Source organism: Lissotriton vulgaris, chromosome 4_1 (assembly GCF_964263255.1).
Source record: "Lissotriton vulgaris chromosome 4_1, aLisVul1.2, whole genome shotgun sequence".
NCBI classification, from domain to species: Eukaryota; Metazoa; Chordata; class Amphibia; order Caudata; family Salamandridae; genus Lissotriton; species Lissotriton vulgaris.
Genome location: NC_141691.1, coordinates 1,173,150,444 through 1,173,165,810, shown reverse-complemented (window position 1 = coordinate 1,173,165,810; position 15,367 = coordinate 1,173,150,444). Strand labels below are relative to the sequence as shown.

At 46.4% G+C, this 15,367-nt stretch overlaps 2 protein-coding genes across 10 annotated transcripts in view; one reads left to right on the top strand and one right to left on the bottom strand.

Annotated features, from left to right (window-relative positions):
- The window catches only part of PIGN (phosphatidylinositol glycan anchor biosynthesis class N), a 1,076,629-nt gene extending 1,071,472 nt beyond the window's left edge, over positions 1–5,157 (bottom strand). Inside the window, exon 1 of one of the 2 annotated variants that reach the window (XM_086965406.1) lies at positions 4,981–5,157. The gene's annotated coding sequence lies outside the window, so the exon portion shown is untranslated. The remainder of the gene's footprint in view (positions 1–4,980) is intronic. The other variant, XM_086965407.1, reaches the window with a different exon arrangement.
- Positions 5,158–5,820: 663 nt separating this feature from the next.
- The window catches only part of RELCH (RAB11 binding and LisH domain, coiled-coil and HEAT repeat containing), an 853,871-nt gene continuing 844,324 nt past the window's right edge, over positions 5,821–15,367 (top strand). For all 8 annotated transcript variants that reach the window (XM_086965401.1, XM_086965404.1, XM_086965403.1 and 5 more), the window contains exon 1: positions 5,821–6,356. In XM_086965401.1, the coding sequence (XP_086821527.1) occupies positions 5,852–6,356 (505 nt within the window). In that variant the 5' untranslated portion in view covers positions 5,821–5,851. The remainder of the gene's footprint in view (positions 6,357–15,367) is intronic.

Genomic DNA, 15,367 nt, shown 5'->3' with positions numbered 1-15,367 from the left:
CCGGGACTCGATGCGCCCGCTCCAGGGTATAGAAGTTCGACAGTCCCTCAGGGGCCACAACAGTTCGAAGCCAAGTCTCTAAATAGGCCACCATGTCCGATCCCTCAATTTTCTCCGGTAGACCCAATATGCGGATGTTATTGCGTCTGTTCCTGCCTTCCGCATCCTCAGCTCTCCGCTCTAGAGCTGTGAGGTGGGAGAATGGTTTTGATGAGTGTCAGGAAGTGTGGAGCTCAGCGTGATCCCAGTGTGTGAGAGGTCGTAGGGTGGTTCAAAGCCGGTGCAAGACAGGTCAGGGGAAGAAAACCAGTTGAAAATAGCCCCTGGGTAGACAGAGATGTGAATCTCTGGTCAAGTAAAATGCAACAAGTGTCCTGTGCACACGAAAATCAAGGGCCGCCGCCTGGCGCCACGCTGCCGTAGCCCCTCAGAGGCCTAGATTTCCTTCAGGGGCCTTGCAGTATTCTTCCCGCGGTCCCTCCTCCGGGCATGATGCTGCCCGTCGCATGCTGCCAGGCCACCGCCAGCGTCTTTGCCCCGTCACTCCGTGTGGGGGGGCTCCTTTAGCCCAAGCAGCTCCACACCGTCAGTCCAAGCCCAGGGCCCCTCATAGCTGCCCCACGCAGCTCTTACGCCAGCCTCCAGTGCCCTCCGGGGTGGACACTCACTCCCCCTCTCTCCCGCGGCGACAGCACACAGATCCCGCGCTGAGCGGTATGATGGGGAATCGCCAATCCCGCGGGCCCCTAACCAGCCGTGCCGCACCACTCTCCCTTTGTCCAGCAGATGTGGGGTGGGCTCCCGCTGTGGCCACTGATCAATCGGGCACCCAACACTATCCAGCGAGATTCGCTCACCCCACCGCCGTAGCAGCCTCAGGCACACGCTGCACAACGGAGGCAGGGGTCGCTGGGCGTAGGCCGCGTGTGAGCTCTGCTGGCCCTGCAACACGCCGGGGGTGCAGCAGCCGGCTCCAACCAGGGGAGCGCCCCATTGGGGTAATATGTTCAAATTTCAGCGGGTGGGCTCCGCTTTGCCCACTTTCCAATCAGCTACCCAGCACACGGTCGCACCGTCGGCCAACGGGCCGCTGCCGTCCCCCGGGCAGGCCCTGCGATAGTTACGCCCCGGTGAGGGCCCAGTCGCGGCCGATGTGGTTTGGCTCCACTTGGCTTGCCAGTTCTCCTCTAAGCCCCGCCACTCAGGGGCAGTCCAGTGCGGGTGCGGGAAGCGCAGGGCAGGCTCCCGGTCGCCCAGTTCCAGCGTCCCCCAGGGCCCACCGCGCTCCCGAAAAGCCGATCCTCCAGCGCCGAACGTCCCTCTCGTCACAGGGCTCGGAGCGCCCCCTCTCCTCCGCCCAGGGCACCACACCGCCTCACAGCGCCACCACAGCCACAGCAATCGTCCTCGGGGCTCCCAGCGATTTACCTCTCAGCGCGTTCGGCTGCCGCGCCTCGCCCCATTCAAGATGCGTAGTGCCAGCTCCAGGCCGCCTCCCGCTCAAGTGGCTCCGTTTGGGGGACCCAGAAGCGTCAAAATTAGGAGAAATTCGGGGGATCGGGCGCAGAGCTTAATGCTCACACAGCCTGTCCCATCGGCTCCTAAGCCACGCCCCCCGGACCAATGCTCTTCTGCCTGCCTTTTTGCTACTATATTCCGGTGGTGGGGGCCCTGGGGTGTGGATGCCTTCTTGATCCCTTGGCCTCCTCTGCTGCTGTTCCCTCCCTTTCCCCTCTTTCAGGCATTTCTGTTGAGCGTCCACCAGGAGTTGGTGCTTGTGGTGTCAGTTCTTTCGTTTTGGCCTCGGAGGTCGTGGTTCCTGTTGTTGATGGATCTGGCTGTGGATCCCCAATGGTTCTTGCCTCAGAGACTCTCCTCTATGGTCTCCCATCTACTCACTATTCCCTCTGCCCTTAGGGGTTTGAGGTTGAGCTGCAGACTCTGGAGAGGCTATGTTTGCCTGCCTCATTATTTCGGTGGCCCCTGGTTCTCAGAGGAGCTCTGTTCTGTTGTCTTATTCTATCTCTAAATCGTGTGATGTTGCCTCTATTCTTCTGCACTTTTTGGCTAGCTTTCATGAGAACTACGTTCTGTCTTCTTTGTGGGTCAGTGGTCAGCTATTTGATCTTTCGGGGGTTCTGTTCCCTGTTCCTCAGCTGTTGGGCCTTTGGTTACCTATTTGTTCTGAGTTTTCTCTCTCCCTCTGATGTCCGTTCTTCGGTCCTGGTATTGGATCTCTCTCTGGTCCTTCACGTCCTTCAGTTCTCTCCTTTTGTGATTTGTTTATGGTGGATTTGATGTTACTGTCCTTCCTGGTGGCTCCTGGTTGTTGTTACCTCGGCTAGGAGATTGGGGGAACTTTCTGCTATGCAGTATTCTCCTCCTCATCTGTGCTTCTTGAAGGATTCTGTTGTTTTACATTGAATGCTGGCTTTCTCACAAAGGTTTGGTCTAATGCCTTTTAGGCCTTATTGCCTTCTTTCTGTCCTTCTCCTTGGGAGCTGTTGTTGCACTCCCTTGTTGTAGGGCGAGCTTTGTCTATTTACATGGACAGGCCAATTGATTTTTATTCTTCTGCAGACTTTTGGTCATGCAGGGCGCGAGAAGCATCTTCTGGAATGACCCTGGGGCACTGGGTTGCAGGTCAACTTCTCTTTGGCACCTCATGGATCTACCTTACCATTTCCTGCCTTTGTCCGTACAGAGTCCACTAGGGTAGTATCAGCTTTGTGGGCCGCATTCTAGGGCATCCCCTACGATGAGATCTGCTGAGCTGGACCTTGGCATCAGATATTCAGTTTCTCTGAATTGCTGTTTGACTTGTGTTCACACTGCTAGTTTGGATGTTATGGTGCCTCCTGCTCCTGTTTGTTGGTTCCTTGGATATGGCATTTTTTACTGTGGTGTGCTTTTATCCTGGGTGGTTTTTGTTTTCTGAAGTTATTTCACAGGCCTATTTGGGTGCCTGCTGAGGTATATGTAGTAAGAAACCTGTGTTGTAATTATCTTGTTACTTTCTCCTTAGCTGCTCAGCCAGTGTGAATGTGCTGCATGGAATGTTGATGTGGTTATGATAGATGGAACATTCGGTGCCTGGGAACTGAAGTGTGACAGATGGAGTATGGGCTGAGCAGCAGGCAGAGTGCTCCTGGTGGGGCTGCTTCACAAGAACTTAAAAACTTGTAACCAAGACTTATTAAATCAACTGAAACTACATCTTATCTACTGGACTTTTTACTACAAAGCCCTCATTTCTTATGACTGGGTCAAGAACGAGCGATGTAGAGATAATGCCCTGATTACTTACCGGTAATCCTTATTTCTCTTAGTCTTACTCGTCCTCGATCCAGTCGTACTTTATATCAAACCTTTATTTGCTTGGTATTTCAGGAAGTGCTAAGAGTTGGCTGTTGTATTATAGCCCTTGGCAGGAGGGTGGGTGGGGTTAGCAAGTGTTTCCTGTTTTGTTCCCTGTCTGCGATTGGATACTACCTCATTTGTTATGACTGGGTCATGAATGAGTAGGACTAAGAGTAATGAGGATTACAGGTAAGTAATTTGGGCTTCAGGTACCAGTTACATAGCCAATATTATACCCTGAAACATGCTGTATACAAAGATGTATGCAGCAGTAGCCTTGACCCCGTGAGATATTGTACCATGCACCCTGTTTAAGACCATTTAAGATAGCCAGACAGATTTATTCTTTAATTTGCCCTGATGTAGATTTCTTTTCGTGGAGATTTTAAAAAAATAAATGAGAAATTTCCTAGTTATCACAAAGGAAAGTTTCAATTCTATTAAGGACGCGGAGGTGAGGATTATGCATAGCATTTCTTCATTTTACTGACAGCAAGTTAGAAGAAACAGAAAAAACACAGGCTGCCAACTACATATCCCATGAGGCACAGCAGTAACCAAAGGAGCCAGTCCACCAATCATAGTCCAGACAAATACATAAAGCAGCTCCCTCGACGAAGTCCAGAGTACGCAGATAGAATTTGCAAAGGGACTTAACTGAAGGCAGCAATGAAGAAAGAGGACGGACTTCGTCGAGGGAGCTGCTTTATGTATTCGGCTGGACTATGATCGGTGGTCTGGCTCCCATGGTTACTGTTGTGCCTCATTGGATATGTAGTTGGCAGCTTGTGTTTTTTCTGTTTCTTCTAACTTGCTGTCAATAAAATGAAGAAAGTCTATGCATAATCCTCGCCTCCGCTCCCTGACATAGAATGTAAAATTCACTGTTAGACTATCCCCTCGCGACTCCGCCTCCATTCAATCAGTCTTATGTATGGGCACAGTTTTTAGACTATGTGTAAAATGATTTTATCCTGTTTCTTAAACATCCTGGCATACTGCACACACTTTTAAAATGACACTCTGTGTCCGTATTTTATATATTTTCTATTGGGTACTTTTTTCTTAATTGTATTGAATGTCATTGTCTTCTGATGTTTTTTGGACCTTTATGTTTACATTTGTATACTTTTGTGGTTTTTGATATGAACCAAATAAAGTATTTTTGACTGACTGTATGGGCACCAGGAGTATTTTTTCATTTGTAACTCTGTCCTTTGCAGATACCCATGCCCTGTATGATTACTGTTTCTCTGCGCCAACATTGCACTGATCAATAAATTCCCTCTAGACTCCATTGGCACAGATCTTTTCCGCTAACAAGCTCATCCAGAACACTTACGTAGATTCCCACACTCCTATGGATCATCTATTGGCAGGATGGGAGTTAGATAAATGCAACATCACATAACGTTCACATGAATCCCCACTCCCACAGCATCGTGAATACTATTCGCCGCGACTAGATCTCTTCTTCCTTGCAAATAATTCCAGACACTCAGAAGAGACTGTTCCACATGGTTGAAAGGCGTATATGAACTACAGGGGGAGTGACGCTACAAAGAGACATCAGCTTCAGGCACCCCTTCCCACCCAATACAATCTACAAAGAAAACTCACGTTTTTTGTAAGTTATTGCTCAGTCGTCCTTCACTTAAGCAGTTAACTCTTCAATTCATATGTTTAATAATCCAAGCCTTCCCATTCGTTCTCTCAAGAGAAGTTCCTATCTCCCAAGCATGCTCGCAACGGCACTGAATCTGTCATTACAGGCACTTCCTGGTAACCTCTTCCCTCCCTCCCATGAAGGGACGCTGGGTAATGTCGTTTAATATTTCAGTAATGCTCAACATAAAAATATTTTCAACCTATGTATTCTAACCACTGCTAAAATTGGTGCATAAACTATTATAGCTTCGTCCGCCAGGAGAAATCATTTCAGATTCCGAACTAATGCTACGTTTATTTTGCTGTGTATTTACTTATCACTAAGCGCAGGGGAAATTCACAAAATCAAACACTATGCCGCGTATGTCCACACGTCGGGCCTAATGTCCCGCCATGTTAGGTGTAGCTGGCCGATTCAACAGTTTGGGCGTGGGTAGATGCTTTCACTCCATTACCCGTTTTAGTATTTATATCCCTGGGATACTTGCACCCACTCTAGATTTTCGCCTGCATGAGTGGATCCTTATAATGAGCGTGCGCAGCAGCAACTATAAGACAGAGGCAAAGTCCGCTTTTCTCAAGAATGACAACAGCGCAGTCTCTCCCATCTGGATTTTATGTCCGCTCCCTAGAAAATAGAGCAGGTCACGTGAGAAGAAATGTCATAAACAAAGAAAAGGGGTCATGCGTAGCCGTATTCTGTCCTGTCGTGAGACAGCTCGTGCGCAGGCTCTCCTTGCAGAAGTCATTTTTAGTCCTTCTTTTCTGTCTCTGTCTGTGTTGACAGGTACCGTGGGTTGGCCTGGCTGTCCTAGAGCTGCGCATGCGCTGTTGCTCAGCTGTCACCGCTCCCGGTCTGCGCTGGTGTCGGGCGAGGTCGTCAAGTAGAGCCCGGTGCCTCGCCATGGCTGGCGCTCCCGGGGCCTCCGTTAACCCCTTCCTCAGCGACTCTGAAGAGGAAGATGAGACGGCGGCAGACCTCTTGTCCCCCTCAGGCGGCTCGGAGCCTGCTCTGTCACCAGCTGGACCCCCGGTACCGGCCCCTCCCACGGGCCCTGCAGCTGAGCCGCGCTCGGTGCCGCTGGATGTACTGGCCGCTCAACTCCTACGGGAACAGCTGGTGCTGACGGCGCTGGAGCTGCACACTGAGTTGCTGGAGAGCGGCCGCGAGCTGCCGCGTCTGCGGGACTATTTCTCTAACCCGGGGCATTTTGAGAGGCAAAGCGGGTGCACTCCGCCCGGAGCCGGCCCCGGGGGCGCCCCAGTGTCGGCTGGGGGCCCCCGCGAGGCCTCTCACAGCGCAGGAGCAGCCGGCGGAGGCAGCCTCAGTAAGTGTTCCTAGTGCATGTGACATCTCTGTGATTAAGAGTGTCCGCGAGGAAGGGGGTGGAACCTGATCGTGAAATGCACAGATCACCAGTGTGCACCCTTGGTAGGATTCTGTGTAAGCACGGTACTGATGGATGAGTGGATCGGCCCATCCTTTTGGCTTCATTATTTGTTACCTATCCAAAGAATCATTTTCTGCATCCCCTGTGAGGGCTTGTTGTGCAATGACACCTTTTCCTTCTTCCGGACTTTATTGAGGTGTTCGTTTGTGTCTATCATGATATTCTAAACTATTGAAAGCTTCTCTGCAGTGCGACCCATGAGTGCAATCACACATAGGAGCTTGCAGATAACACATAGCTACAGATGGCTGCATATCACGTGTGTCCACCCACTGCTTGAATTAAAAATTGATGTTCCGGTATCCGAATTAGAAGAAGGCCTTCTTACTGAAATGTGATGTGTTTACACAGATCACTGCAACAGTAGCATTGACCCCGTAAGATATTGGACGATGCACCTTTTTTTGACCATTCAAGAGAGCCATGTCTTACATGGTCGTACAGGTGTATACGGTTTTGTTAAATTCTATTTCATCTTATCATTTTTTTTTACTTCTGTGTGGTGACTACAATTTGTAAACGAATTTGCAATTCTAATCTACAGGGAGAGGCTAAGCTTTTACATAGGTTAGAGGGGGTAGATCGGTCTAACATTAGAAAAAGGAGATCATTATTGATAAGTGAGGAGGTAAGTACTACAGTGACATGCATGCATCGTGTTTTACAGTGTAGATCCACCGTACTGTCAAGCAGAAGGATGGGAGGTAATGAATTAACTCTTTGGGGTGTGCGTATCTGGGCTAGCGGCAGTTTATTTTTCTGCGGGGCTTTGACAATAATTTAAGGAGGGGGATCCTGCTTTTATAATGGGTATATTGTTCCACATATTGTACACAAAACCTGAGAAAAAGCGAGACAAAGCAAATGTATCATTGTATTAGGCAAATTAAAGCAACCAGCCGCCGTTCTTAGGCCTGTGTTTTTTCTTTTTACTTAATGATCCATGTTGTGTGAGACTTACAGTTTCAATTTTTGTTGAATTATCATAGGCTCAAATATTCCAGCATGTAGATTGCTCGTAGGTAAAAATCAAAAAGTACTGAAGGTGCCATGAACGGCTTGGTCATTTGGCATCGGTGGTTAATAGACTCATCCTTTTACATATTGCTGAATAGTATTGGTGACTTTAGTGTATACGTTTTTCATATTCTGCCAGCTAAGGTTATTTAGGAACCAGAAGCTAGCGTAATTGTCCATGGTCATAGTGTTTTGATAAATGAAGGGCATAGCTGTCCAGAATTCCAAAGCGAAGCCCTTGAGAATACATCACAATAAAGTAGTTTCTCAGTTGAATGAGGACAAATATCCTAAAATATGCCTAGAGAATCCCAGAGCGGGGTGCACCAATAATGGTAAGGACTAAAGACCTTCAACTAAAGTGAGTGTTATCATGCCCTGCATTTACTACAGTGCATAACCACAAATATCCTTAGACACTTGTCTAGAGATGAGCAACACTGACTTCCCCAAAAATGGTGATAACTATAGACTTTGAACTAAGGCGAGTGTTATCCTCCACTAAAGTAACCAAAATGCATCTGGGTGAATTGGTAGCTAGTGTACCAGGCTTTGTGCTCCCTCTCCCCTTTCACAGTAAGGTTCTTTTAGTATCCGACATAGCAGTTTCCAAGCACTTAGCAGGCAAATGTTTTGTGTGCTAACCTCATCACAGAGAAATGTATTTTTCAGCTGAAACAAGTACCCTATACATTGGAGCGATTACTTCTATTTTATTCCCTACCATTACCTGCCCCAGCTTTGCTTCCTGTAGGCGCACTTTGTATACGCTCCTCGTCACTTTAGGTCCCATTGCCTTACTGGTTTAGACACAGTCATAAAGAAATGAGTCCTTTGTTTTAGAATAGCTGTGTGTCTGTTGTTAGTGTATCCAAGAACATGGTGTTGAGGCGCTTGCTGTGACTAGGTCATACAAAGCAAACACAAGGCGACAATGGATGGAGCTCTGAAACTTTTCAGACACTCACCCCTAGTCACAGATCTAGATTGAATCCATCATTGTTATTTAGCTCACTTCGCCACCCCTGTTCAGAAACAGCTATATGCAAATCAGTTTTGACCCTGCGCCTCATGGGAGCAGTCAAGCTGGAACTGCCAAGCCATGTCTTCGCTGGACCTTAAACAAGCATCTTGGGACCGGTTTCAGGGCTATGTTCTTTTTGCATTTGTCACCCAGAGTGAAACGGGTATGCCCAAATGTGAGTCCGGTGCTCACTGTGCCACTGGATTCAAGCTATCCTGGCTGATGAGGGATCAAACAGCCAGTCCAGGGAGAACCTTGCCTGCAGTTCGGGCTGGACTGTTCTCATTGGGCACATGATCAAGACTGATTTGCATATGGCTGAGTTCAAACTGGAATGGCATGAGGAATAAAAAACGATGGCTTTAGGCCCAGATCTCTGTACTGGGGTGAATGTATGATATTGTTCTGCATCCAGTCCATCAATTGTTCTTTTTGCATTTGTCACCCTGAGTGAGACGGGTGTGCCTAGGCGTTGGTCCCGTGCTCTCAATGCCACTGGAGTCAAGCTATCCTGGCTGATGAGGGGTGAAATCCAGAGACAGTCCTAGGATGCTTGTTTCCATTCCAGGGAGGACCTGACCTGGCAGTTCAGGCTGAACTGTTCCGATTGGGCGCAGAGTCAAGACTAATTTGCATATGGCTGGATACAAACTGGAATATGATGGGGAGCAAAAAACAATGGATTTAGGCCCGGATCTCTTTACTGACGTGAATGTATGACATTGTTCTGCATTCTGTCCATCAATTGTTTTTTTTGCATGCAATTAGGTCATGGGCATTGTCCTCAAGTTAATCCACTTTAGAGATTGAAAAGGCTAATTTATTTTTAAAATAAAGATACATACCAGAGTGGCTATTCAGAACTAGGTAAAATATTGCATAAACAGCTAGTGATCTCTGAAAAACACTCCCGTATTTTCGAGGCTTGTAGATGTATGTATGCTCAAAACCACATCATTATCCTGCACTTGGTTTCCAATTTTGCTTTCAAGATTGATGTTCTATTGGAATCCCCTTTGATTTTGAGTGTGTTGATGGAATGCATGCTGAATTGTTACATGAAGGAGGCCCTTGGCTTTCAAATTCTATTATACAGCTAGATACAATGCACTTGTTTTTCAAATGCCATGCACATTGTATAAAATTGAATAAAAGTTCTACAACTAGTTTATGATCCCAAAGCCCTCTTTTAGCATGCTGTCATTTTACAAAGGGGCTATGCAGCTCGAGAGCCAAAAACCATTTGTTATTCCGGTAAAAACATATGTAATTAAATCAGATCGCATAACTTGAAAAATCTCCATTGGCTACTGTTTGAGGCATGTATTCATTTCACATTAGTCGTCATATAACACAAGGCGCTGCACTAATGACATCCGCCCTACCATAAGTACAAATTACATATCAAAGGCGGAAAGGGAAAGAGGCAATTTCTATTTAGAGATTCCCCAGTTACAGAATAATAAGACTGGTAGCCAAGTCTTATCTTGCTTAGACACCCCCCCCCCACACACACACACAAACTATGGAGGCACGACCATAATCTCCTTTCCTTCAGGAAAGACCTTAAGAATCTCTTGTTAAAGTTGAATCTTTCCGAATTCTTCTACGCTCAATACTACATTTTTCGAGAGACAATCATAGATTCACATGCTGAGGATCAATGGAAAAAGCAGGACAGCAGACCCTACATAAGCATTCTGCCATACTCTGTGATAATATGACTATTGCTAGCGATGAATAGCCCTGACATCTGATTGATAAGATAGCAATAGAACAAACAAAATATCAATAGTGTACAGAGAATTTAGAGTTTTTACTGAGGGGCAAAACCTGCGGAAGCAGAGGGGAACCATTTTTGGGATTTTTAATTTAGCCTGTAGAGAGAAGATCCTTCTTTGGGTGAGGATATTGTGGCATACTATAAAACTGAATGTAATGATATGGGATACTTTACAACTGAGAGTATATACACTCTTGTTCTGCTTTCTCTTCCCCTTTCCATTTCAAGTTGTGCACCCGACATATATATATTTTTTGAGACTTTTGAGTTTCCTAAATGATTATATGAGGTGACAGTTTTTCAGCGTTGTAGAAGAAATACTTACAGGGGTTATGCTTGCTTTAGGAGCGATGTGTGTGCTGTGTTGAGAAGCACATAGCTACTAAGGTTTCAGATTGCTATGTGTGACATTTTCATAAATTCATTGTAAATATGAGTGATATTTCAACGACTCTGAGTGACACTCGCCAGCAAGTTTACCTAGACTGAATAAATGCTACAAATACCCAAGTGTTAACTGTATCCAATCCCGGTGTGGAGCGCATTTACAACCTGTCCGTGCATTAGCTTGCCCACCGAAAAAGCGCTTCAACGCCTCGTCAGGGGTAGTAAGCACTCTATAAATGCAATTACAATACAATACAATACTGTGCACAACATCAAAATAGTCTAGCGTTTAGAGTTTGTGTCTCTGCCTCGAGCCAGCACTCAGCAATGCTACAAAGTGTGCTGATGTCCTATTCATCAGTCGCTATCCTTCAATATGTGAATGACAAATCATGACTCTATCTGAATGTATCTACGTCACATGATTATCAAATTATTGTCAATTTATTATAAACGTATTGTTTTACCAGCTGATGAAACCCTGGACATCTTCAGAGGCAGTAGATTGGGCTCCCATAACTAACTAGTTCTGGACTTGCCCTTTTGGGTTTTCCATTGCTGGTAGCGACTTTGGTGTGTAAGGCTGGCTGTAGGCAGGCAGGCAGGCTTAGGCCACAAGCCACAGTTAGATGGGGCAATTTGGTTTGCTGGCCCGAGACATAAGACGTGGACTCCGATGGGGCAGGGTTAGAGATGGTAACGGCCTTCAACCCATCACTGCCTAAGCAGCCATGGATGGACTTTGGGTGGGACACTCCTACCATGGTCAAACCACAAAAGGTTTCTGAAGTCGCTCCTCGTGTGCTCTGGGAACCTGAGAAATCCCTAATGGATTTCAAAACTTCAGAACCTCCGCATATAGCTGGAAGCTCACTCAGAGCAGGGCTGGCAAAAATGTCCAAGCCAGCCCTGCTACTTCCCTTCTTTTGCTCTCTATCTTTTCATCCATCCATTCTGTCTTTTCCCTCTCTCTTCTGCCTCTGATCGCTTATGTCTCTTTCTAGCCACACACACTCCCTCCATCTCACTTTGATCTGTTTTCCCTCTCAGCTCTCTCCCCCTCTTTCCCTGTGGCTCCTAAAGAGCCCCTGCTGCGTGACCTGCCGTTAACCTCGAGGAGCTGGAGACTGGAAGGAGCTGCGGTCCAGGACCATCAAAGCCTGGCCTCTAGAAGCTGGCCGGCCTTAGACGTTCCCTTATTGTGGGTGGCGTCATTGTAATCGTCCTTTAAGTGTCTGATTTAGTAACAAATAGCATTTCCTAGGCAATCCTGCTAGACTAGGGTAAATCAGGCAGAAGTTAAAAAAACAAATTCGATCAACCATAAGACAGCTTAAAAAATGATTTTGACATTCAAGAACAATTAAAAAGTTGATTATAGAAATGGTACTTAACAGCAGTATATAACTGTGCACATCTATTTAAAAAAAAACACACACACACATCCGTGTACATTTTTACCCCATTATTCACCTCACCATGCGTGGTTGTGTGTTTAATTTCCATTTCTCTGGTCATACACTACATGGCTCACGCTTCTGTGAAAAATATTATCCTCAGAGCCATCAGCACCGCATGACGTTTTGGTGGAAAAATCGGACATTTCAAGTGTGATTTATGTTTTGTGTAGATGGCTTTCTTCAGCCACAGACAACGCCTTGATACAATTCACACACACACCTTCTGATCTCCAGGAACTGATGGCACAAGAAACTGTTCTCAGGCTGCCTGGCCACTTGACTCGTCCCGGGCCAGGCCCCCGCGCAGCGCTGCTCGCCAGCCATAGACTCTCACATGCCTCTTGCGGCCAAGAGCGAGAGACTCAAGTCTCGTTGACCACTGACTCAGATGAGTCCCCGCCTCTTCTGCCTACTTCCTCTTCTTCTGGACTCACGTGACGGCACTCTACAGGCTGCACATCCGGATTATTAATCCCGGCCCCCACGGTGTGCCATGACTGAGAGCACTCTATCTAAGCTTCGGCGCCGGCGCCAAATATATTGTGCATAACATTGTCGCCAGGCAATACAGCAGGCAGCTGGGGCAGAGTGAGTTTATACAATGTAGCGCTCTCAGCCAAGGCACTCCAGAGCTGAGAGCAGATGGTGGTTTAACTATAGCACTAGCCCGGCAACCGCAGCACCTCTCTCGGGAGAAGTGAAGCACAGAGAGCCGGTGGGGCGCCGCTGGTGGCACGCGCTGGCAGGTGGTGGCAAATGCGTGACAATGCATTTCAGTGCGGTGATGCTGAACACCGCACTGAAATGCGTGAGTGTCACACCTGATGCGTGATACTTGACAGGACTGAAAGCATTATCTCTATTGTTTTTAATGAAATAAAGTTTTAAAACTAACGTCTAAATGGGATCAGTGTATGACCTGTTATTTGGCCCTATGCCTCTGTAGTTAAACCACTCAATAGATTTCTCAATTTGTTAGGACACACTTTATCTATTTCACCCCTCGAATTTGGAGGATAAGCCAGTGCAGGTGGAGTAAATGATTATTCCTAGAGCGTCATTCAGGTGTGTACTGCACATAAATGGAGTGATCCACCAGTTCTTGATTCTGAGAGAGGAATGCAGCACATGTAAATGGTCATTTGAAAATAGTCTAAATTCAGCTACAAGGAGCAAAGAAACACCATGCAAATCAACCTATTTCTTTTCTAAATTCTGAGTTTTAAAGGCTCTAGCTTTTTTCCTTAATCAACCACCTATAACAATGCTTTTTTGACTGAAAAATATTCTCCATAATATATTAGTTAATAGCCTTTGTTAAATTGCCACAAAAAGTCTCAGATGAAGCTGCACTTATTGCCCACTTATTTAGCTCTCATATTTTCATACTTTACTATCGGTCATATGATGACCACTGTTCCCTGTAGGTGCGCACACATCTATCCGACCCCAAGCGTGCAGTGTCTTGTGTGAAATGCGCGCACACTTAACTGCACAGCACTACCTGTGAGAGAACATTCGCTACACTGCTTTCAAAACATGAGCGGCGCAAACAACAGTAATTTTCTTGTTGTGGGATCTCTGGCAGAGGAGACCACCATGGAAGATAACACGAGCAGCAGTTAAGCATTCCTCTTCCGCAGCAGCCTGTGGGGTTAAGGAGGGTCACAAGTACAGCAGCAAGAGGCTCCTGCGCTTGCCACTTGCTGCTTTTCTTACGTTAATAGGAGTGCGGCTGCTTGTAGAGTGTGTGCCTGGTTGATAGTATTCGTGCTCATGAAAGCGCCTTTCATGTTTGTAGCCGGCACTGCTATTGTGTGGCGTTTTAAATATATAAGTGATTATGAAAGCACATGTCGTTCTTTTAGACTTGCTGCATTCCTTTAGTTAATAAGAGCAGTCAGATTGTGTGGCTTTTTGAAGTTTTCATGCTCATGAAAGTGCCCATCATGCTTCTAGAGGGCACTACTGTAGCGTGCCTTTTTAAATATATTGGTGATTATGAAAGCACACGTCGTGTTTCGAGACAGCAGTGCTAGCTCGCTTTCATCATAACTAATATATTTAAAAACCCACACAATAGCAGCGCTGTCTCGAAGCATGACGCTTGCTTCATGAGCCCTAATATAGTTAAAAGCCACACAACAGCAGGGCCATCTAGAAGCAGAACAAGTGCTTTCATGAGCATGAATACTTTCAAAAAGTCACACAATCTCCCTCGCAGCCACGCTTCTGTTAGCGAAAGGAAGGCAGCAAGATGGACGCTTTAATACCCACAGCCCTGGCTACCTGGCATGACTGCTACACCGGAATCTGAGGAGACCCATACATAGCTCAGGGTGCTGTAGATACTGAGACAAGAGTGTATAGAAATGTCAGGGGGATGTGTCCATCCCAAGCCTCCATTAGCCCGCAAATTTCGTTTTTAAGCACTTGGGGCACAACAATAAAGTCAAGTCAGAGGTTCTGCAAACCTCACTTCACAGTTTACTACCACTAAACTTAATATTGCAAAAATCACACGTCTGTCGGGATAACTGCCACATGAAGAAGTTGTGCCAGTGAAGAACAAGTTATCGCATACGTACTGCAGGAACATAACCTATTTTGACGATAATGTCACTGTACAGCTGTATCATAATATTTTGTCCGATTACTAAGTGGTATGCATATAGTGCAAAGTTAACTTTAAACTTTAGTCTCTCAACTACATTAAGAGATAATGTTAACACAAACTACATGTTTTAGGGTTGGCATGAAGGGTGTAAGGAGAGGAATGAAAAAGACTTTTAAAGCGCAACAAATTGAAAATTGTGTCAAAGCGCTAATAGCAGTTATTCGTAGGGATAGGAGAGAAATCAAGGAAGAGCTTGCTGACTGCCCATTAGAGAGTAAAAAGCAAGGTCTTTAAGGTCTTGCAAAATGAAGCGTGCGATTAAAGACTGGAGATCGAATCGGGATGTGAGTTCCACAGCTTGGTTGCGGCCACCGAAAAAGCTCAACCTCCCCATCTCGATTTTCTATACCTAGGAACAGTTAGAAGATGCTTGCCTGAGGATCCTAGCTCTCTAGAGGGAATGTAGCGTTGAAATTGATTCCGGAGTTGTCCTGGACTTATATTGCCCAGGGCTCTGTGAACCATGCAAATAGCCTGAAAGGTAATTCATTTGTTCACAGGTAGCCAGTGAAGTTTCTGAATCCATTCCGAGACTGACTG